This window comes from Anneissia japonica, unplaced genomic scaffold (assembly GCF_011630105.1).
Source record: "Anneissia japonica isolate Jap-2015-1 unplaced genomic scaffold, ASM1163010v1 scaffold993_len1110182_cov180, whole genome shotgun sequence".
NCBI lineage: Eukaryota > Metazoa > Echinodermata > Crinoidea > Comatulida > Comatulidae > Anneissia > Anneissia japonica.
This window is the reverse complement of record NW_022749760.1, coordinates 34,050-58,803: the sequence shown is the minus strand read 5'-3', so window position 1 is coordinate 58,803 and position 24,754 is coordinate 34,050. Positions and strand designations below refer to the sequence as shown.

At 34.5% G+C, this 24,754-nt stretch overlaps 3 protein-coding genes across 3 annotated transcripts in view; 2 read left to right on the top strand and 1 right to left on the bottom strand.

Moving 5' to 3' along the window:
* LOC117121154 (coiled-coil domain-containing protein 39-like) overlaps positions 1 to 506 on the bottom strand; it is a 16,358-nt gene extending 15,852 nt beyond the window's left edge. Inside the window, exon 1 of the mRNA XM_033266252.1 lies at positions 350 to 506. The gene's annotated coding sequence lies outside the window, so the exon portion shown is untranslated. The remainder of the gene's footprint in view (positions 1 to 349) is intronic.
* A 208-nt stretch (positions 507 to 714) lies between these two features.
* LOC117121155 lies at positions 715 to 11,321 on the top strand. The gene is made up of 5 exons (XM_033266254.1): positions 715 to 877; positions 6,285 to 6,488; positions 7,440 to 7,564; positions 8,233 to 8,499; positions 9,429 to 11,321. Exons 1-5 carry the CDS (start codon positions 803 to 805, stop codon positions 10,060 to 10,062), a joined length of 1,305 nt encoding a protein of 434 aa, XP_033122145.1. The 5' UTR covers positions 715 to 802; the 3' UTR covers positions 10,063 to 11,321.
* A 4,337-nt stretch (positions 11,322 to 15,658) lies between these two features.
* Positions 15,659 to 23,575, top strand: LOC117121177 (golgin-45-like). The gene is made up of 7 exons (XM_033266291.1): positions 15,659 to 15,824; positions 17,300 to 17,392; positions 18,028 to 18,446; positions 19,434 to 19,633; positions 20,369 to 20,497; positions 21,149 to 21,368; positions 21,936 to 23,575. Exons 2-7 carry the CDS (start codon positions 17,323 to 17,325, stop codon positions 22,137 to 22,139), a joined length of 1,242 nt encoding a protein of 413 aa, XP_033122182.1. The 5' UTR covers positions 15,659 to 15,824; positions 17,300 to 17,322; the 3' UTR covers positions 22,140 to 23,575.
* The last annotated feature ends 1,179 nt before the right edge of the window (positions 23,576 to 24,754 follow it).

The window sequence follows — 24,754 nt, the reverse complement described above, 5'->3', positions numbered from 1 at the left end:
TGACTTGTGGCCGAGTTGACTTGTGGCCGAGTTGACTTGTGGCCGAGTAGAACGTAGCCAATTGATTTGTGGCCGAGTTGACTTGTGGCCGAGTTGGCAGAAGCCGAAATTTTTGTGGCCGAGTTGATTTGTGGCCGAGTTGACTTGTGGCCGAGTTGACTTGTGGCCGAGTTGACTTGTGGCCGAGTTGTCTGTGGCCGAGTTGACTTGTGGCCGAGTTGACCTGCACCCAGTACAGGCTAGCCTACCTTGCTAGGCCTAGCCAGGCCTAGCCTGTTCTGTGTGAGTGGGCCTAATTCAACACACCATGGATTTGCTGTTTCCATTTAAAATACAAAAGAAAACTTACCGTTTTATATACTATGAATTAATCCTTAAAATACAGACTACTTTTCCCCTAGCATAGGCTAGTATTTCTCGGTATTATAGGCCTAATCAGCAGCACTGATTCAGACAAATTGGCGAGCCAGGCATATTATTATTGTTGTTTATTGCTTAGGTACCAAGCAACCCGGATTTGAAGAAAGGTCAAACGTGAAGATTCAAATACAAAATTGTATTGTCATGAATATTAAATTTTTATTTCTTAATTGTTATAAGTATTATTCTGGTATGACCAGGAATGTATTTTTATATTATATGTGTTAATTTCATACTTTTTGGCTCTTGAAATAGGCACATAACTGTATCAAATTTTATAGATAACTCAGCAATATAGGGGGCGCTTGTTCACCTCACTCGAGTCTCTTCGATCGCTCGGGGAAATTGTTTGAGATAAGTAGGGCCTAAATCTCGAAACGATATGGAAAAAGAGCTGAATTTCGAAGTTTGCAATCAGTCAATAACATTATCAAAAAATCAGATTGATAATCTTTCTGTAAGTTCTGTAACTGTAACTATTCTAGGCTTAGACTTTGAACGACCCGGTAGGCCTAGGCTAGGGCCTAGCTAGGCTAAGTACTAGGCCTAGCCTAGCTAGTAGTAGTAGTAGCAGGCAGTAAGTACTAAGTAAGTAGGGCCAGGCCTACCTAGCCTAGGCCTAGTACTCTAGACTAGCTATAGGGCTAGGGCCTAGCTAGGCCTTGGCCTTTAGTACTAGGCCTAGACTAGCTAGAGGCCTAGGCCCTCTCCTCACCCTAGTCTAGGTCTTCTTACTCTTACCAGGGAGTTATTATGACCAGTTGAGCCGCCAGTCATTTCTATGAAACGCCAAGCGCGTCTCTCACTAAGACTCAGTGAATGTAGTGCGTTAATTGCGGCGTATTTCAATTAACTTATTCGTTATTTGTACTATTTTGTTAAATATTTTTGGGGAGTATTTCAATTAGGCCCCATAAAAAAAATTATTAGTTTATCATCCTATCAAGACCAAAAAACTGATGAGGGAGGGAGGTTTTTTTTTGTTTTTTTTTGGGGGGGGGGGTGGTGAAGTGTCCCATCGCTGGTGAAGTGTCCCATCGCTGTTCGCCAGTGTGATTGGTTTAAAAACACAAAAGTCAAGAATAAAGTGAAGTCGGATTAACAAGAACACATGTACTTTTATTAAATATGCATTTTAAATATTAAAGATGGCAAGAATATATACAATATTGTATATAAATAATGAAGTTCCTGACCACAACTAAAAAGGTGATCTATAACAAAACAATTTACCTGAATATTGAAAGTTTGAAGTACAACTATACGAAATACAATGAACTATCTACTGTACTTCAGCCAGTAACATCTTTAAAAGTCTGATGTTAGGATATTGCAATATGTTTTGATAAAACAATGTAGAGTATAAATTGAAAACATATTAACTCAATAAAGGCTGACAAGGTGAATATATTTAATAAATAAAAGGTGACATGGTGAAATAAATAATGAATAGAATTTGAAATAATAATAATAATCTTTACTTAAAACATGCTGCATGTATTTGAACATGCTTTACTAGGTCTGTTCCTCCGCCAATATCCCCAGAATTAAATGAATTAAAAACCTCATTGACCGTACAATCTTCTGGTATTTTCTTCGCGAACCAATCCTTGACAACTTTTATTCCTTCCCAGATTTGCATGACAATAAGCGGCATGCTGAACACAAAATCCAGCCACCACAGGGTGGATCGAGATCCTAGATATTATAGAGAGAGCAAAGCTAGCGCGCGAAACTTCGAGATTTGTTCGCCGTTCGTCGTCAACGAACGTCATATCTCTTTCTTTGTGGACATGCGCAGTATGAAAAAGATCGCCTATAAATAGATATTGTTACTTGGCGACTACTCTAAAGATCGAAAATCATCATTCACCAGCCTTAAAATTTGTTTTTGACGAACAAACGATCGTTTTTTCAATGAAAAAAATCTAGTAAAAAAAAAAAAAAAAATCGCAATTTCGTCAAAAGAGATGCGCGCGGGGATGATAAACTAATCATTTTTTTTTATGGGGCCTTATTTTAATGGTTTTACTGTTTTAACTTTTATTAAATATTTTTGGGGCATATTTCAATTTATTTACTCGTTCTTTCTGTTGTTTTAATTAAAATTTTGTGAGTATTTGCTCAGTCGGCTTGCCAGATAGTAAAAAAAAAAAAAAACTCCATACATTCTTATCATTTATTATATGTAAGTTTAACAAATTGTACAAAAATAGAAATATATAAATTACAAAACCATAGTAAATACTGTATAATAACATAGGCCTAACACATATAAATTTATTGTTTATAGTCATCTGTCTATTTAAAATCAAATTGGTCAAATATAAATTTAACTAGATTTGAACTCGTCACTGAGGACGAGTTTGGTGATCCGCCGTACTTTGACCCTCACGAAGCACACGTGGTTCTGATTGAAAAGTAATATATGCTAAAACATGCTCTATTTAAAGAGTAATTTTGAGCATTTTAAAAGAAATTTTAAAGGAAAAGAGTAATTTTGAGCATTTTAAGGACTTACGAATGTGTACACATACGTCTTAACGTCCGTGCTCACGGTAGTATTAATACAGTGTCACAAACCCAACACATGTAACCGAAACGTAATTTCCAGCTTCAGTATGTGCTGTGGGCGTGGAAATGAGCGTACAGCGCGTAAATTTTGGAAAGTTTTGGAATATTCAAAATGACCTGAAACGTTCTTTAAATTATCTGAAAAGTGATATTAACAATTTTAAAAGTACAAGTACGAATACCTTATACGAGTGCTTGACGACGGTAATGGCCCATGAATTTAAACCTTGTCAAGTTTAATTTAAAACCCCCTGTTGGTTGGTAATGCCACACAAATTTTGCCTTTACAGTATACATTACTAACTATCGGTCTGATAGTGTCGAAATACAGTCTGCCGCCCTCTATTTTCAATGTGTTTACATCTTTTAAGAAAGAAAGATGAGAAGGCTCCAAAAAAAGCATTCTTTTTGACCATGATGACGTGATCAAAATAATAAATAAAGGGACACGTCCGAAAGAGAATTGATTTAGCTATAACATACTCACAGGTGGGAAACAATCAATCAAGATAAGTGAGTACGTTCAAACGAGTATAAAAAGTAATAACGTCATAAATAAAAATTCAATTTTTTCTTAATTCAAATGGCAATATGATGACGTCACAATGTCCGATCAGCCAATATGATCTATAAAATCGTATCTACAACTCGTATGCTTTCAGAATATGTAATAAAAATTGGGGGTCACCTTTCATCCTATGGAGCTATAACTGATTAAAAATATTCATGGTTATATGCATATATAAACGTTGATGCACGCGTACGCGCACGTTAAGTCGCGCGAACAGAAAATTAAGGTACCTGACATTCAACCTTGACCTGAAGATTATGCTCACTTAATATGATTCAGAAATGACGAATGGTTAAGATGATATGGGCTCATCAACTTTTAGATGAAAGAAAGATGTGGGGGTCGAAAAAAACAAATTTTTTGACTATGATGACGTCATCAAAATGTAAAAAGAAGAAGAAAAGAAATATATGAAGAGAATTGTCTCAGCTATAACATACTCAAAGTTGGAAGACGATCGATCAAGGATAAGTGAGATACGCTGAAATGCGTATTTTCAAAAATGACGTCATAGCTATAAATCACTTTCTTTGAATTCAGATGCCAATATGATGATGTCATAATGTCCAATCAGCCATTAAGATCTATAAAATCATATTTACAACTTATGTGCTTTAAGAATATGTAATGAAAATTGGGGGTCACCTTTCAACCTAAGGAGCTATAACTGATTAAAAATAGGCCTGATTTTAGGATAATTTCACTGTATAGCAGCACAAATACGCGCAAAGATACCTATGTTTGATGCGCACGTACGGTATTGCTATTGGCCAAAAGATGACCGAAAAGAATGGAAGTTTGTGAAAACAATGTCAGGAACCCAAACTATGTGAAAAAACATAGTGTCTAGCTTCCGTACGTGCTGCGCGCGTAAAACTGCGCACGCGTAGTGGAAAATTTTTAAAAAATTTGAAATGCTCAAAATGGCCGGAAACGTGCTCTAATTTAGTTAAAAATTGATTTCGAGCATTTTGAAATTTTGACGCACGCCTCGCGCGCATTATAAAGCGCACGCGTAAAATTAGGGTACAGTACATTCAACATTAACCCGAAGTTAATGCTCACTTTATACGATTTCGAAATGGCAATTGGTTAGGCTGATATGATCGATAATGTAAAAACGCAAAATTGCACGTAGATGACGTCACGCATGGTCTCTTATACAAAAGCTTACCATGACTATTCCAGACCAAGCCAAATGTTCGCTGACAGCGATTGTGCGTAACTCGTGGCATTTTTTGAGATATCGTGCGAACAGAAAAAGGGGAGAAAGAAAGAAGAATAAAAAGATGATGATCCCTGACAATAACAAGAGGTGATCCACTAACGTTAGCAGATCACCAATTATCAATTCAATGCAACTTGCACATCTTAGTACAGTAGTAGTCGACTATGGAGTAGCCGGCCTAGCCATGTTTTTTTTGCATAAGCTAGGCCTAGGATATATTATACTGTATATTCAAAATAACACTCAAAAAAGACAAAAACATAATACCCATAACAGATACTGTACAAAACAATATAAAAATATTTAGTATGTATTTTTATAATAGAAAATGTATACTATGGTCTAGGCTAATGCAAATTATATTGACAAACATTAAATATTAATTAACTAGCAGTTAATGAATAAGAAAGGAAAAATATATTCATATGTTATATTGTTACCAATGTCTTTAATGTGTAGATGACATTTATTTTTTATTTCTCCAAATTTTACTTCTTTTGTAAATAAAAAATGGAGTCTTTAGCAAGTAGGCCTATAATATCAATAATTTCAAACATAACAGAAAAGCAATAATGCCAAGATTGTAAAAATGATAACAAATTAATAACACAGGATTTTCTACCTATTCCTTTTAACATGAAGCTTTTATTTTATTTTTCAAAATCATGTAAGTACAGTTTTGTTAGTTTGTAAATTAAATGCATTATTAAACAGAAAATCTTTTAGTAAAAAAAAATGTGCATAATGGGCTGGTTTGGAACTGAGTTGACTCTCTGGTCCAAGTTGATTTTTGTACTTACAAAGAAAAACCAACATGCAGTCCATTCACAAAAATCAAAGGAAATTGGGGAACAAAACAATTGGCTGTTGATGTGGGGAAAGTTGACTTGGAGTTTTTTCCCTATATTGTAGTTTCAACAACTTCCTGTCCTTCAAGTATTATTTTCTTTATAAAATATCCAAATTTACTTACATTTGCGACATTTTATTATAGTAAATATGAATGCTGATGAATTTCTTTTATGATGCTTGCTATACTACCCCGATCCTAATAATTATGAAAATGGGATTATCAGATCTTTATGAGTCAAAAATATGGTCTTTTAAAATTTCAAAGTGCCATAGAAAAAAAATTGCCCTAGGGATGGGGATTTTTTTCTGAGACACTATGCGTATGCTGATTCAGAAAAACCAAAAATAAATTTCCTTTCATGTTTTTTCTTGCTAAAGTTCATTTCAGCGGTATGAAAACCAGGCTACTATCCTTTAAACTAGGGCCTAGGCCAAGACAGTTTTAGATTAGATATCTACAGTACTATATATCCAGGTCTTATGGAACAGCTCACAATCACATCTAATAAATGAGACTGAAATGAAGTTAATCAACATATTTTGATTATTATTACTTATCTCTTTGAATGCATAAAGAATGGCAGCTCACTAAATAAAATTGTGTGCTATATACATAATTTCTCTTGTTTTTTTATCCAGACCTATCTTCCCTTAAACTATGCATATTGTATCTGTGACAACGTTAAAGAAATAGGTGAAAACAGCTTCTGGGTTTCATTTGCTGTGAATACCAAAACAGAAGAGGCAGCATTAGAATGGTTCCATGAGTTTCAACTCAAGTCAAAGACAACAATGCGTGTGGCTCGGACATACCTCCCCACCGGCATTAAGAATCTTTTTAAGGTAATGTTTTGTTTATTTCTCTCTAGACGCAGATCCAGCTCTTGGCACTGATCGCCTTAGAGAAGGTCAGGTCTAAAGTACTGTCACTGCAGCGCCAGATTGTCTTGGGTTCAGTTCGAAACTATTCAGTTACTTATTAATAGAAATGCCGTAAATAGAGTAACATCTGTTTTATAAATTCAGATCGTCTGAGTATTAAAAGAGCTGGCAATGTGGACCTTCCCCTATGGATCTGGCCCTGTGCGATAGTCTGGACGAGTTCAATCTCTGGATCTGTGTTTGCTATCAATCTATAGCACAGGTGGACCAAGTGCAGCCTGTGGACCACATGCGGCCCAAAATTGTTTTTTTTTTTGTTTTTTTGCAGCTCGCAAAAATAAATAAAAATCCCTATTTGTGTGGCCTGTCAACCATCTTTGGCTAGAAAAACTTTTGTTTTTCAAGTACAGTAATATCGAAATGCACGCCATCATGTCTGGATTCAATATTTCGACATTAATTATGTCGTCATCGGGGATGATTCCTGATGATGACATAATTGATGTCGAAATATTAAATCCCGACACGATGGCGTGCATTTCAATATTTTGAGTATGTATTATATTATCTTATATGAGATTAATCACTAGAAAATCAAAGTTTGGGTGTAAAATCAAAAATTTTCTTTCGCCCTCCAACCCATTTTTATGCCCACTCCTGATTTATAGATTTCTATTTAAAAGGCCACAAAACCAACTAGAAACCTATCCAAAAAAAGAAACAAGACAAAAAACTATAAAACAGGACACCCAAATTAACAAACAGAAGTCTATAAACATCCCATATGTCAATGGCCTTGCAGAGAAAATAATTAGAGTGCTAAAACTTCACAACATAGGGACTTGTTTCAAACCCATAAACAATTAGAGTTATTTATCTTACTTTAGATTTGTTTTAAACTTTTTCTTTCAGAAAGAATACAGATGCCAACACAAGACAAGGTCATTAATTACTGTGAATGAGAAGCAGTCTTCAAAAAATACAAACTGCCCAGCAAATGCGACGATTGTTGTTAGAAGAAGTGACACGAAAAGAAGGTAAGTCACCGCCATTTTTGTCAATAGGGAGACCCTTGGGTAGAAGGCAACAAGCAGTAATTAAATTTTATGACCTTTTCCTTCCATTTTCAAGACAATCAATTTTACTGATGTTACCGCCTTTAATGATGAGCACCTATCTATATTTTTGTTATTCTTGCCATAAACTAATAAGTAATTATAGTCAGGTTTTATAAGACACTTTAGGAAATATTCCTATAGTGTACAAAATGTACTATGAACGTCCATCACCTTTTCTATGGCCCTTTAATCAAACTGCTGGTTTGCTGCTAATATGTGCATAAATCAACTGGTTGCGGTGGCCAGTTTGTTAGTGATTATTGTGTATGTGTGCATTAGCTGCTGGTTTTAAAAATGATTTGTTAGTAGTACATAAAGTGACACTCTTAGCACAACTCTTTGCGATGCTGCTGTTAGGTTCGCTGTGTGCGTTCATAGTTTGGCCTAGCAACAAGATATTCCATCGTGATGTACTGTAATATAATCACCCCCAGCTTTGAGGCGCTATTAATTAGTTATGAGTTTTGAAAAGGAAAATTCAGTGCAAATGAAAAAGATGATGTCAACACTGACTTATAATATTTAAATAAATTAAAGGTAAAAGCATTCATTCTCTTGAATTACTGAGTATTTTAATTCTTTTTCAGTAAGAACTATAAGCATATTTGGAAATTTCCAACATTTGTAAAACTAGGGTTCAAGCATAATCACCCAATTAAGTGTGCGGAGGTGTTGCGACATAGAGATGTGTCTATGGAGACGGAAACAAAATTTAAACAACTTTTTGCAAATGGGCACAACCCAGCATCTGCGTGGGCAGCTTACAAGTCTGCTTTGCGCATACAATACGCCGAGAACTATGAAGAGATTGCAAACGATCGTGCTATTCTGCCAGAAATGCGTTGGTGTTATAGGTAAGCAGGGGCAGATCCAGAATTTTTTAAACAAGGGGCACCCATTTCATAAGGGCCTAGATACAATGTAATTTTACATGTATGTATGAAAAAAGTGGTATGGTTAATTTTCAATATACTGTAAAACCTCGAATTGGGCTTAATCTTGAGGAGAAGCCCATCTTGAATTGAAGCCCCCTCTTCAGTTTGCAAAAGTAGCTTTAAAAATAAGCCCATGGGCTTCTTTTCAAGGTAGCATGGGTTTGTTTTTGAGGTAGTACATTAAACACTATACATGAATTTCAAACAAACAAACAATATAAATTAAAAACATGCTTGGTTTTTACAGTAGTTTAGGGGATTTATTTCGAGTTAATACACTCCAACATTTCCAAAATTTGGAGCATTCATTTTGAAAAGAAGCCCCCTATACTTTGCCAAGTACTACTACTACTACTTTGAGAAGCCTATTTAAAAAAGAAAACCATGGCTTCCTTCTATTCGAGGTTTTACGCTATGATGTTACAAATTATTGTAATACAGTCAATATTTAGTATTGGTATACCATTTTGTATCTTTTCTGTTAAAAAAAAAAAGGATGGCAGTCCACCACTGGTAAGTTAAGTGTATGGCTAATGTTGATTATGTTTTTAGTGTAATTTTGTTTTTATTTTTATCTATCCCCTTTACCATTTTGCTGATATTATTCATTTGACATGTTTGTGTGAGCATACTATACATGTGTGTGTGGGGTGGGGGGTTGTTTGTAATTAATAATACGCAGCTTCTGTATTGTTGATCATTTTACTTCAAAAATTTGTTTGTATTTTGTATGGGACAATATATCTTTAACGAAGTGCAAGGATGATATTAGAACATGATGATGATAATAGCAGTAATAAAAAGTAATATTTTTTAATGAATTGATTTTATTTTATTTTTCTGCACAGGTTGTATTACAAGACTGTAAAACCTATAGACAGAGTTAAAAAAAATTATTTCAAAACCAAAAGAGTTCGAAAAAATACTAAACAAAAGACTGTAAAATCCATAGACAATGCTAAGAAGGACACAACCAATAATGCTCTAAAACAAACCATTCAAAAACAGTCAGTGTTTGAAGTCCAAAAAGAGAAGACTGTAAAATCCTTAGACATTTATAAGAGACACACCAACATTAATGTTCCAGAACAAACCATTCAAAAACCCTCAGAGCGGACTGTCCAGCAAGACATTAAGGAACTGTGTATGGCTCTTGATAATCTGAAAAATAAAATAACAGCTAAAATGGAAACCGAAGCTGTGCATGAATTCAGACCAGCTGTGCAGGCTTTCGTTGGTGCCGTTGGAAATATCAAGTCTGACTCTGTCCTAATATCAGCGTTAAGTAGGTTTGGGAAATATGGAACTAAAGACGTACAGAGAAAACGAAAACTGTCAGAGTCCATGGACAATAGCACAAAAAGAAAGAAACAATCAGATACAGTTGCATGTGAGGAAGCGGATGTGGAGGGCATTGTGTGTGAACAGATTGTTGAATATGGACCAACAAGTATGGTTTTACTATGTGAAAATGTTAATTGAACAATAATATGAAACAGATATAATGTAGCTTTATTATCATCAGCATGTACTGTACCTAATCTATAGCATTCACAGTGCATAATAAATGTTGTTAAATTATAAGATTCTTCCACATTTCCACCTGCACAAAAAAGCCTTTTCTGGCATCCAACTAAATATTTAGATCCTTCAACTACATTTAAAATGTGCTCTACTGTTGGTACTTGGTGGCATTCTCAAGTCATTGTTGACCTGATGACGATCTATACATAAGTGTACTTCATCTAAACCCTTCTTTGGAACAAAAAGAATGTATGCATAGACTGAAGCCCAAGACCACTCCAAATTTTTAGGTCCCAAATGTGGTCTGGAATTGAAGGGTGAACGTATGGCATACATCTCAATCTCTTAGCTACTGTAGTAGTGGTAATATTAACTGTTACTGTGACTAGGAAATCTGTAACTTTCCTAGTCAACAAAATGTTATATATTCTCTTGTCTAAATCATGACAAGATTTCTTTGCCGCTTGTTGTTCTGGATTAAACATCTGGAGATAACTGTACAATACTAAGCTTTAAACTTGCTCTTCTTTCTCCCTGAAAGGTGGCAGAGGAATCAAATACAGTCACCTCATATTTTATCTCTTTTCTTGGGAATACACTGAATTGAGGCAAGTATTCTTCACCCTCATTTAGTGATGGTGCCCTTTCAGCATGTCCATTATCCAAGGCACCCTTCATGAAGGTAGTGAAGTGCTGCCTTAATACAATCTTTAACAAGACCTTAATGGAGTATCCATGCCTGTTCGCAGCTGTTCTGTAGATTTTTTTCTAGGTGTTTTGAATGGTAATGGGGCTGTCCACATAACTTCCCTTCAGCCTCCATAATTTTCACAAAGTGGTTCTCTTCCCTGGATAGACTCATGACATCCTCACCCTTGTCTAATAGCTCTTGAGTCTTCCATTTGTATCTGGTTGGGACATGCTTCTAATGTTGAAGGCTTTCTGTTGTTTTGTATAATGATGCTGGTTCTGTATGTTACTATGGAATTGAGTAGGTGGGACCCTCTCTTCTTGGTTTTCTTGCATTATGAGCAACTTCATATAACCGTGCTATTCTCAAAGCACTTGCCAAAAAAAAAAATGTGGGACCCTCTCTTCTTGGTTTTCTTGCATTATGAGCAACTTCATATAACCGTGCTATTCTCAAAGCACTTGCCAAAAAAAAAAATCCTGATCATCTAAATGTTTGTCTCAAAACATTTAGATGATCAGATGAACAAAACCCAAATCAGCTGATCTGTGATCATTGCATCTTTAATAATAATAATAATATAGGTTTTTAATATAGCGCCATATAATACTCTCTCAGAGCGCTATTACACACAAACTAAATGAAATATTAAAAAGATGCTTTTTTAGGTGGTCCTTAAACATAGTCAAGGATGCTGCCCTCTTAATAAATATTAGGAATAAATAAATACAGTATACATGTACTGTGATATTTTGTTGGGTTGTTGAGCTCTCTGCCTCACAGTATGTCTTTTAACGATAACTGTTTTAGAGGGAAATGGTGTTTCTTATTTATCTTTCTGTCTTGAAAAATTTGCACAAATCTGCTAAATTGACACACCAACATAATTTTACATTAAAAAGGTTGCAGAAATCACCGAAATATTCGTGTGAAAATAAAGTATATTACTTGTTGAGAAATGTTGAAGGAGTAGTAACTGAAGTATTGGTTACGCCTTTTATGTTGAGAAATGTTGCAAGAGTAACGGAAATATTCGTTTGCAAATACATTTATATTTTATGTTGAGATACTGTATGTTGCAGGAGTAACCAAAATATTTGTGTGCTAATAAAGTATATTTCATGTTGATAGAAGTTGCAGGAGTAACAGAAATATTCAGTACAAATCATTGAAATGTTGCAGGAGTAACTGAAATACTTGTGAGCAGATAAGTTTACTTCAGGTTAAGAAATGTTTACAAGATTAATTGAAAAATTTGTTCGCAAATAAAGTATATTTATGTTTCCGAAAACGTCAAATACATCTTTCTTTTTAGTATCTCTTGAGACCATTATATATGCTTAAACCAGAACATACGTGCTGTCCATCAATTTGATGCCAACTTACCAAAGTTTTTAAAATCTCTAAAAGCATTTACCTATGTACATCAGTTTGTAATTTTAATGAGAAAGTGCATGATAATGTACCTCTCTTCGTGATTTGTTGTCCCCATTGTTGAGGAGACAATGCTTCGTACAATTGATACTGAATAAGTTTTAATGACAAGTGAATGTACAGTATACTGAATACTTTCATTGTCCGTCATCATCATAACAGACAACAGAACAGAGACAGTTGTCTTGAAGACTAATGATTAATTAGTAAAACAAAATTCGAAAATCAAAGGGTTGAAGTACAGGCTTGGAATTATGCGACAAGTGTAATTTGGTATCCAGGCACAGGGCGGAGGTTTAATGATGATAGGCTCTAGGCTAGGCCTAAAGTGTAGGCTAGCCAGCCTTTGTTGAAAGGGCACTTCATGAAAAGGGGGTTCGTTCGAACCCAACGAACCCTCCTGGCTACGGGCTTGTATTGCAGGACGTGTCACACTACAAAAGCAACACATGTGAGAATTCATTGGTTCATTCATTGGTTCCGCACTGGTTTAGAATATTAATAGTGGTGGGTTATACTACAGGGTAAAAAAAGGGTGATATTTGTGATGGGAGGGGTGGCAGAAAAGAAGACGGTCATTGTATACAAGAGTACCTTTTATTTCTGTATTCCCACTGCAAATAATATGTGAACCCGCCCTCAGTACTCATCGCCTCACAAAAGGCTGCCCTCGGCGGCTTTCTTTTGAGTAATAATAATAATAATAATAATAATAATAATAATATATAAATAATATATAAATATATATATATATATATATATATATATATGTATATATATATATATATATATATGTATATATATATATGATGGGTAGGGCCTATAGTAATGAAGGTGATGAAGATTATATATATAATGGTGATTATTAAGATGTGATAATGATTATGATTAGGGTATTCCTAGCCATGTGATGGCGATAGTGATGTTGGTGTTGGGTATAATAAGAATGATAATAATAATAAATAATAATAATATAATGATAATGATGTTAGATTTATATAGCGCTTAATGCCAACAAGGCCTCTAAGTGCTTCACATTTCTACTCCTGGTCACTCAAGCTCCTTTATTCCATAAAGTTGCAGCAGCTATACTTCACATCTTTTTGGCATTTAACCTAGTACCAGGTAACCATTTATACTCCTGGGTGGAGAGAAGCAATGCAGACAAAGTGCCTTGCCCAAGGACACAAGTGAAATGCACAGCGAGGGGATTGAAACCCCGACCTCTAGGTTGGGAAACCACTGCTGTTCAAACTGCACCAAACCACTTCTATGATGATGATCAAGATGATAATAATATAATGGTGATTATTAAGATGATGATAATGATGTTGATTATGCTGATGATTTTAGCGGAGGATTGGATTTATATCTAAACGCAATATTATATGGAAAATAATGAACACATACAGTACTTAAATAATGATCAGCCTTCAATCCAAGTAAGACATAGCAAAAATTTATTATGAAAACACGGGTTTTACTTACAGGTATAAACAGCCGCTACACAGAGTTTGAACACGCCCTTCCATTCCTCCAGGTCCTCATCCTTTGAAAACTGAATCGAGTGAATCGTAAATTCTAATTTTGTTTGAAAATTAGCGGGCCAGGACTTTAGCTGAAATGATGACGATGACGATAATGATAATAATAATAATAATAATAATAATAATAATAATAATAATATTAATAATAATAATTAATAACAATAATAATAAGTAGATTATTATAATATAATAATTTAATAATTTATTATTTATTATAAAGTATAATAATTTATTATTTGTGCTTCATATGTTTGAATACAGTATTAGCTTCATTTCATTTTTTACTTAGTCTGTGCTCATTAAGTAATTTCATCACCAAAATGATTGACAGTAAAAGTATAATTTTATATAATGTTTTTTGGTCGTATATGCTTCTTGTCATTTTTTCCTTTTCAATTTCAATTATTCAATTTATTCAGAAAACCTCCGGAATAGTACAATAAACAATTCCATTAGCATGGACAATTTTATTACTTAAAGTCAGGCTCGGGAGGGAAAAAAAATTTAATATGTTGTAGAACTGATTTTTCTAAGACAGAAAAAAGTTGTTTGACGAAGAACAGATTTTTGAATAGGCCTATTTAAAAACTCGGGGGAAAGGGGGTGTAACCACCTAATTTTACACCTTTTCCCGCCAGTTTTTAAATATTAAAAAATCTGTATCTCATTCACCGTTCCCCAGTTCTTCGTCAAACAACTTTTTTCTGTCTTAGAAAAATCAGATCTACAACATATCAAAAAAATGTTTTCCTCCGGAGTCTGACTATAAAGCCAGAAAAATTGAAATAAACAAATTTACAAATTCTCAAATTTTAATCAAATCAATGAAAGGAGAGAACAAAGCAACATTTTAACAGATCAGTTCAATCAATGGAAGGAGAGAACAAACACCACTTTAACAGATGTTGTGGACAGACTAGAGATAGCTGGTACCGGCTAGTCCACGCCTCGAGCGCTTTGAGACTTCGGTATAAAGCGCTATATAAATTGAACCACAGTACTGTACATAATACAAGCAGAACAACAAACCATGAAAATACTTACACACACTACTACCAAACAAAGATGGATTATTTTAGTTTATTCAAAATTCTTTTTTGTACTTCGATTTCAGTTTAAAATATTATTATTTGGCACTTCAGGTAAAATTATTATTAATTGTTATTGTTATTTTTGCAATTGTTATTGTATGATTTGATAGTGATGGCCTTTGTAAATTAAATTTTGACAATAAGTTTAATAATGTATTTAGGTTTTATAAGCGATAATCACCAACGTGTTATTAGTAGGCCATTAGCACTCAGGAGGGAGGCCCCTATATTGTATCAGCAGAATTGTGGCACTAACGGCGCGCCATAGCAATTGTTGAGAAAAGCTGTCACGGAAATGTTACGTACCGGTGGTGGTTTTCTGATTTGTTTTCACCGACACGTCATTCTGTACTAAATAACTATGATTTTAAGTAGACTGATTCTTTAAGGTTCGTTTGAACTACTTTCCTTTTATTTAGACACTGTGTTGTGTTTATTGTGAGACTGAAAGTAATTGATTCAGAGCGTCACAATATGTTGAAATACTGCTAGGCCTAGCCTTGCAATCATACAGTATCACCCACGACCTGCCTTCGGCTGGAAAGAGGTTATTTGATATGACCTAGGCCTAGGCTAGGCAGGTTTTTCGATTTGTGGGTGGTGGTTATTGTGATCGGAGCAGCCTTAACCACCACCTTAACTCTGACAGTTGCATTTTTTGTGGTTCTTATTATTGATTGTATTTGAATCATCAATATTATAATTTTAAAAAATTAAAATTTTTATTTAATTTGAATAGATATCCAAAACAATTCTATTTAATTAAAGTTCCATTCATTTGGGTGTTCTAGCTAGAGCCACGCTTCCCAAACTACGGTTCGCGACCCATAAATGGGTCGCCGAACTTTGCGTTGGGTCGCGATCAGGTTTGCAAACAACAGTTCAATTTATGTGCTCATTTTCAGACAGTTGATGTGAAGTTTAGCAGGTCTGCCGACTTAAAACCAGTATTTTTAGGTGAATCCTCATTAAAACAATATTTTCTTTTATGCCCACATTGAATATTCTGAAACTCATATGACTATTATTTTTCCGTTGCCGTTTTCCACAACATGATTGTGTACGTCTGTGCTTTTATCTGTGTAAAAACAATATATAGAAATAAACTTAAAACAGAAAAATTACTGTCAGGTGACCTAAAAATAACATAATAATCAAATGAATTTCAAATGTGTAACTATTGCAAATGCAAACAATATGCTATTCCCCTTACATGCATTTTGGTTGATAAGATTATGTATACATTAATCAGTGGTGTATCCAGGATGGGTGATCGGGGTGCCTGAGCACCCTCCTTCAGAGGTTGAAAAAAGTGCCCCTTTTTAAATGATAATAATAACTGACATGCACAGGTACGAAATACTGAACATTTCGGCATGTTACCTGCAAATCAAGGTGGTGCTGACGTGGTGTGGACTCTCATTTCATTCAGGATTCAAATCCTGGATACGCCAATGGTAAACATACAATTTAAATTTAGGCTTAAGACTCTCTCCAACCCACACTCCAGTTTTAAAAAAATAGTGGAGAAAAAAGGGAAAATTGTATTCAAATTAAATCTGAGAGTGCCATTTCCAGCCACCTACGGGTGCCATAATATTTAAATTTCTTACCCCAGCCCCAACAAAAATAGGGCTGACGCGGATCGTCCCTCACTGTGCAACTTCCTCTGCCACTGTTTTTTGAAAAGGACGGTCATTAACAATATATGTCTTCATTTTTTAATACATAAAGCATCCCATTTTAGGGATCCTATATAAAGGTCAATGTGCAATTTACTATGACATTTAATGTGTTGCATCTTGTCTGGGAAATCACAAATTGGGTCCCAGAGAAAAAAAGTTTTGGAAGGGAGGTTCTAGAGACCTGAAGAAGAATCGTTTTATGTCCATTACATTACATTCTCTACTAGGCCTATTAACATATAATAGCTTTTTGTTCATATGGTCAATCTGCAATCACAGGAGGAGCTGATCAATTTCCAACAAATTTTATACTTACAGTATCATGTACCACATTTATGACGGTTAGAAGAGCTGGTAAATGAAATACAAAGCATACCATTTTGCAATAATTGGTGAAATATTAGGTTTGAAAAAGTGGACTTTTTAAAAATGTGGGTGGTTGCATCTGCACCCAGTTCTCTCTCCTGACTAACAAGCCTGCATTGGCTCTCTCCTTTTATACCTTAATAATAATCTACAGTATTACTGTGATTTTTTTTTTAATTGTATAAACTATTATTGATCGAATAAATTTTGAATAATTTCATTCCTGAAGATGAATGAATGAAGTTTGAAATGTAGACTCAATAATGGTAAACTCAATAATAGTAATTTGTATCACTTTTTTCTAAGTTTTTTTCGTTCATGGCTTTTTAATGGTAAAATTTAAGCATTTTGAAAGTACTATTTTTTTTTTATTCAAACAAGGAATAAGACGAAGAGATTTTAATATGGCTTCCAACACACAAATACTACCACTGACAATGATTACAGATGTAAAATCCATAAGTATTGATAGAGGTGAGTTATGTTTTTATTACACAAATTATGACATTTTTATTATTTTTTATTAGGCAATGGCTATTTTTACACCAGTCTTAAACCAATTTCCTAATTCTGATGGGATGTCTAATCCGATCCATATAATAACATCCAATCAGAATTAGGAATTGGTTTACAGCCGGTGTAACAATAGCCACAGCCTTTAATTTATCATTCTTGATTGAATACCAACAGTGGTAGAGACTTCTGTGGGCTAGGTGAATTCCTTGCTACAAAAATGTTAGTGTTTTGTTTCAAAACTAGTGGTTCAATTTCCAGAATATGATAATTTTTAATAATTCTTTGTTGTGAATCATCAAAGATGATTGTTTTACTTTTTATTTTAAAAATGAAAAAATTCCTCCACCATTTTAATTTAATATGTAATCATATTTTACGTAGAATTTCTAAAGTAAAAAATCACTGATACCTCCTCGGCTTTTCCTTCTTTCTCTCTGGCCGAAACCTTGCTTACTTAAAAAAAAAAGTCATTGCACAGTAAGAACATATTTATATTCTATAATTTTTAACTAGAGATATGAAGGGAATAATTTTAATCTTTGTAAAGATTAAGACTATGAGTATGTGATAAAACAAGTTTTTTTTTTCTGCAGGTCTAAAACCCAAAATTCAAACCATGAGGTCAGAGGCAGACGGTATGGAAAATATCCTGACCCCAAACCAGTCAGAAACACAGACTAATATCAGAGCTTCTCCACGAAGACATCAGTTTATGAACACGCAGCTCAGAAACTCCACCGAAGAAGCCTACAAAGAGAGGCTGCGACAGAAAATCCTCGAGAGCTCACCAGATCGTAGAGTTTTACAGAAGTCGATGAACAGTCCATTTGTGAGGACTCACGATAGTGCTGTGGTTGATATGACGTTTATTGATGCATCATCCATTACAGACCAGAGGGTAGAGGAACTTCAGACAGAGGTCCAGTCTTTAAAAGATCTGTTAGAGAAGGAAAGAGCAGCTGCAAAGGAACAGAGAGAAGACTTTGAAACAGAATTGGCTCAGCAAAGTCAGGTTAGATATATGACGCTAAATCATTAAAGACAAAAAATTAAACAATAAGGTATTAAATGATAATAATAATTATGATATTAATGATAATAAAAATATTATGGTAGTAATAATAATTATACAAAATTAAAAACTTTAAAATTCTGACAAAAAATAATTATTATTTATTAAAACAATGTATGTTGTCATTAATTCAGTTAAATAAGATGAATAATTATAATAATGTTATATAGTGCATATTGCACACTGCCCTGTATGCGCTTTACACAAAAATTATATAAGGCCAACTGAGAAAAGAAATAATAATAATGATATTAATAATAAGAGCACTCAGTAGAGAGGATATCTCTGCCCACTGTAAACCTCTTTCAGTAAAATAAATCTCCCAAAATATGCTCCTAATTTTCAACCACTTCCCCACCCACTGTGCTCTGCTACTCTTAAAAAAAAACACCATGTTCCACCCCAAAACCCTTACCCTGACCACCACCCCCACTCCCCTTTTTTCAGCTGTTGGTTTATCTTGCTGCTGGGTGACTATAAACACCCTCTAGCCACTAAGACACATCTGAGAGGGTTGTCAGTTTAACTGCCTGTCAACAACTAGACCGCATGGAATTTAGTCGCATAACCAAGAGATTCCTAACTTTAACCTATGCTTAACTACTATTAGTTATGGTTGCTTAAACTGCCACCTGCTGGACACCATTTAGGTGTTTTGGGGCCAATTCTTGAATCATAAAAGTTGGTCAGTAAAAAAAACAATTGGTAGCACAGTTAAGCTTTAGCCCGAGTCGATGAGGTGAAATTAGGTCTCCATTGATTTGGGCAATTGCTTGTGAATAAATATATAATATTTAGTCTATAAAATGCTACCAACTTATTATTTATCAATGAAAATATATGATTTTTAAAAATATGTAATCAATTCCGATGAAAGTAAACACTTACATTAGATCTAATTCTCAGGCTGGCATGTTTTTGTTACAGGTGAACAAAGAACTTAAAAAGCTGTTAGTTGCATCAGTTGGTTCTGATCTTCAACAACAGCTGGAAAATCAGACTAGGGATAAGACGCAGTTAGCACAAGATCTTGAGAACACCATCTCAATTCTCGCAAAGGAACGTGAGAACTTTGAACGTGTCAGCATCCAATGTGACGTGTGGCGCAGCAAGTTTCTGGGCAGCAGGTAAATTGTTAAAGCATTTGGAGAAGTAATCAAGGTGTTTGTATGTAGTATATTCTTAGAGAGCTTTTGCTATTCCCCAAAAAAAATTATTCGTTCTCATTTACATATCCGTACAACAAATAGTGAGCTTTTGCCATCTTGTTTTTGTATTCCCCGGCAACTGAACATTGATGGTGGCAGTACAGCTGTGTACTATGACTGTTGCAAATGCTTGGGCCATAGTGGTGATATGGATGCTATATTATGCGTTATGGCTAGGACATAGTGTGAAACAATGTACATGGATGCGAAAATTTTGGGAAAGTTTGAGTGAATTCACAATCAATATTGATGGTGCATTATTATATTCATTTGATAATAGAATATAATTAAATGCCATATGAATGAAGCAAATACATTTAATTTCTGATTCTCGATTCATTGCATGGAATCCAGCTGACTAGTACAGTATATTAAATCTATGCCTTATCCAGTAATGTCATGCAAAAAGAATTGCACATTTCTCAGTGGCTCGTTCTCAAACAAGACATTAAAATCTCCCTGATGTTCTTATAAACTTGAAAATAATTTTATATAAATTACCAGCGTAGAGGAATATAGCATATGGAGTGAACAGAAGGAGGCAAAACCTCTCTGGCTTTACCCTATTTTAGCCACACGAGACAAAATATGAAACAGCAAAGCAAAATTTAAGCTAAGCAGAATTTATTATATTTTTGATGATTTTTGTTTCAGAGTGCAAGTAGATGAACTGGTGTCTTTACGTACCAATCTGAACATGATACTCCAAGAATCGACTTATACGCTACAGAAACTAATGGATGAACGATCTGAAATGAGGACCCATATGATGAGAACAAATAGGTAGGAAAACAAATGAATATTATATTGGCGCATTAAATTTAGAGAGGCCACCAGGAGTACTTATGATGCGTAATGGACCACCATATGGTTCTTATGGTAATTGAGGAACAACCAGACGGTGATGGCATTGGATAGACCACCAGTGGATGTTTATGGTGGTTGAGGCATCACCAATGGATGCTTGGTGTTTGAGGGACACCAAAAGGTGGGATTTTTGTGCGTGAGGATTGTGAAACCGCCAGTGGGTGCTTATGGTGGTTAAGGGACAACCAGAGGGTACTTATGGTGGTTGATGGAGTACCAGAGGGTGCTTATGGTGTGTGAAGGACAACCAGAGTGTATTTATGGTGTCTGAGGAACAAACAGAGGGTGCTTATGGTGTGCGAAAGACCACTAAAATGTGCTTATGGTGTATGAGGTGCAACCAGCAGATGTTTATGGTGTTTGAGGAACTACATTTTATACAGACACAGATACAAACACAAACAGAAAACACAAACCGACACGCAAACACTTTGACACACAAACACACGTCAACAGAAGTAAACCTTACACCCACAGTCAAAAATACAGACAGAAACAAACAGGCGCAAACAGACATTGTCACACACACACACACACACACTAATAGTATACTGATTTTTTTTTAAGGTTTTTACAATACCTATCGGTTGCACTCCAGAGATCACAGACTCTCTCCCACACAAACATTGTCCCATCGAGCAACGTAATCACCCTAGCACTTCACAATGAACAACTAGCCAACTCCGTATCCACCCATTTACTGGGCAATCTAGCTCAGGAGAAGGGAGCTACTAGGAAGGATAATGTATTTGTTGAATGGACTCATGCTGAAATGCTTGCCAAAGATGTAAGACATCAGGTTTTTTCTTTTTACATTTTACAAATTCAATACATGAGTTTTTTTAAATACATAAGCTATGAAGCTATGTATTGTTATAGTGACAATACACAGTCTACTGTACCTAAAATTCATTTTCTATCAATTGTCTTCTTATGTTTATAATAAAAATAATAACAACAAAAATAACAGCTTTTAGTTTATAACAATATTGATAAGGTTATTAATGGTGATAATAATAATAACAAAATGCAATATTATAGCTTTAGAGAATTTTCCAATGTTTTAGTTTTCATTTCTAAACCAGACTGCTCTTGCAGTGTCTGTACTTCTTGTTAACTTCTTTTGTAGTACTATTTCCTAGAGCCCTGTCCAATCAGATTTGATTTGACAAAAACATGTGACATGTATAATTATGGTCATGATGACATCATACCATGACCATATATAGGCACATCATGACTATATATGGGCATACAACCGTTTTTTGTCCAAGAAAATGTGATAGTTTGGGCACAGCTTAATGCAGTACTTCAATTATTATGTAACATTTTATTGTATAAATCTTTTTTGCAGATATTATTGAATAAAACCAACTCAGTCAAAAATGCCACTATGCCAAGTCACGGGAGCAAGACACCTAATCATTCAAGTCAACTTTCCACAGGGGGTGGCACACCTATGCAAAAGATGATTGATAGGTATCATCCACTCACCAAGTATGATAACTTAACACTAAACTGTTGTATAAATTGTACAGGAGAAATTAAAGTTTTATAATGCAAGAAATATTGATATATTGTAATATGTATGGTGTAAAATTTAAACTTAGGCTTGCTACTTTGGATTCTTGCCACCTGATCTGCTAAAATTTCAGAGGAATATCACACCTGAAAAAAATTGTATTATTAAATGTACAGTATTTGTATTTGCAAAAAACACCATGGGAGAACATTGTTCACCTTCCACCAACTGACAAGGAAGACTCAAAAATTATTGATAAAGGCTGTCATTCTCTTTCAGATTTTTTGTCTGTTAAGTTTTGTCTACACTATCAAATGTTATGCGACATATAAATGTGATATGCCCGTATTAGGGTGTAATATGACATCATCATGCCCATATATGGGCACATCACACAAATTTGTTACATAAAATTTGATAGTGTGTATAGTGATTTAGAGTCAACATAGTGTCTGATAATGTTTGTTCAGAATTGTCAGATGAAGTCGGATGTATGACTTTCAACAGGTATGCAAAGAGACAATTTCATTTGTTTGAAATACACATACATTATCAGACAAATAATCTGTTAATCATTAGTTGTTGAATGTTTCCTTCAGGGTTTCAGACAGAAATCTTAATGTGTATATACTTGGCTCATTCATAGAGGGCGTATCATAAACGATTAGCTAAATGGTTCACTCTAAAGCTACTATGCTGCAGCAAAGTCTCAAGTAGGAAAAAATCACTTCCGGAAGATCTAGCTAAATGAGCTTTCTTTACACTTTAAAGTTATATTCCTGGGCATGGTGATACCCATCGGATTTCCATGAGACAATTGATAATAAAGTAGTAAAAACATGCAAATATTATGAAATTGTAGGAGATGGGTTTTCCTGGAGAGTCTGGTTTGCTTGCGTGAGTACAGGAGGCCGTCCCAATTTCCAGGAGACTCTCGTGACTTGCAGGAGAGTTGGGACCCCTGCTGCAGTAAATTTTATGGTTTAATTTTTATTGAACCCCTATGAAGACAAATGCCCAAACACGATTAGAGGTCACCCAAGCTTAGTGTTAGAAAAATCGCCAAACTGCTGCCTATTTCTGAAGTAAACATCTTTATAGGACCTCAAAGTTTGAAAAACAACACCAGAATGTGATAACGCTTATCCACAACTGTTTCCAGTAGCTGTCAGTATGCATTGTTAATATTATGTGGTTATTATTTTTTTTTTAAATCTAATTTAAACATTATTTATTGTTTGTTAATGGTACTATCATATTAGGAAAGCATATCAATTTGAGCAGCAGCATTTTTATGGTAGGACTTTAAATGGTTCTTTAAAGATATACTGTTTTACTGCTAATAAACAATGAGAATGAATATTTGAATTTCTTTGATTTTTTTAGGAATATATAAAAAAATAGGCATGCCATTCCAAAACCAGCATACTTTTTGCCATATGTTAAACTGAGTAATTAGCACGAGATTGTGTCAGTATTGTATACTTTAGTACAGAGAATCCATAATACTTTTACTCATGACTTTGGCAATAGTAAGTCAATTCCAGTAAATGACCCATCATTTTAAAGCTTATAATGTGGAGAATATGAATATATTAAAAAGTCAATTTTCATTTATGGTCACTGATAGTGGTTTTGGGATGGCAAGCCTCACATATTTACCTGCCAATTTACAGACTCCGTTGCTATATTATTTAATAGACCCAATTCAGTGATTGGCACTGAAGCCTTTAAATCTACCAACGAACTACATTGTAGATCAAATGTGTGTCATTCATTAATTCTTGGAAATGAAATGAGCAATTCAGTGTTTTAATATATACATTTTTTAGAGTTTTTTTTATAAAGATTGTTTTTCAGTCAGTATATCTTTAATGATAGCGATTTTATTAAGTATGTAATAAATATTAAGAGATTTTAAGGAAGGGAAAAATATAAATGTTGCTAAATTATTTCCCATCTTTATGGTCATGCAATAAAAAATATAAAAACAGTCAATAAAAATGTGGATTTTTTACTTTGTGTACAGTATTTTGATTAGTTATGTGGTTGGTGAAGAATGATGACAGATACAAGGACGATGATGTTGATGATTATTATGTGAACTGAACGATGATCATGAAGGTAATGATCATGTCATCAACCTAGTCAACAGAAATAAGATAAGTTTTGAGGCTGAATTTTTATCCTCATGTTATCATAACTCCATATTTTTTTCTGGAAAATGTTCTCAAAAGACTATTCTACACAACTATATGATTGAAAAAAAATTGAAAAATGTTTTTGACCTCTGAAATCAAGATGGAAAAAGAAAGCCTATCTAAGTAGTGCATTAAAATAGGCCTATGCATTACAGTGCAGTTATACTCAAGCCCGTAGCCAGGGGGGTTCGTTGGGTTCGAACGAAACCCACTTTTCTTGAAGTGCCCTTTCAACAAAGGCTGACTAGCCTACACTTTAGGCCTAGCCTAGAGCCTATCACCATTAAAAGTCCTATTTTAATACCCGATTGTTAGGCCTACCTAGTAACATAAAAAATTCAGGCCCCGAAACCTTGACTCAGAAATACCGGGACGGTGTCCGGCGGGCGATAGTTTCATCTGTGTATATATATATATATATATATATATATATATATATATATGATTATA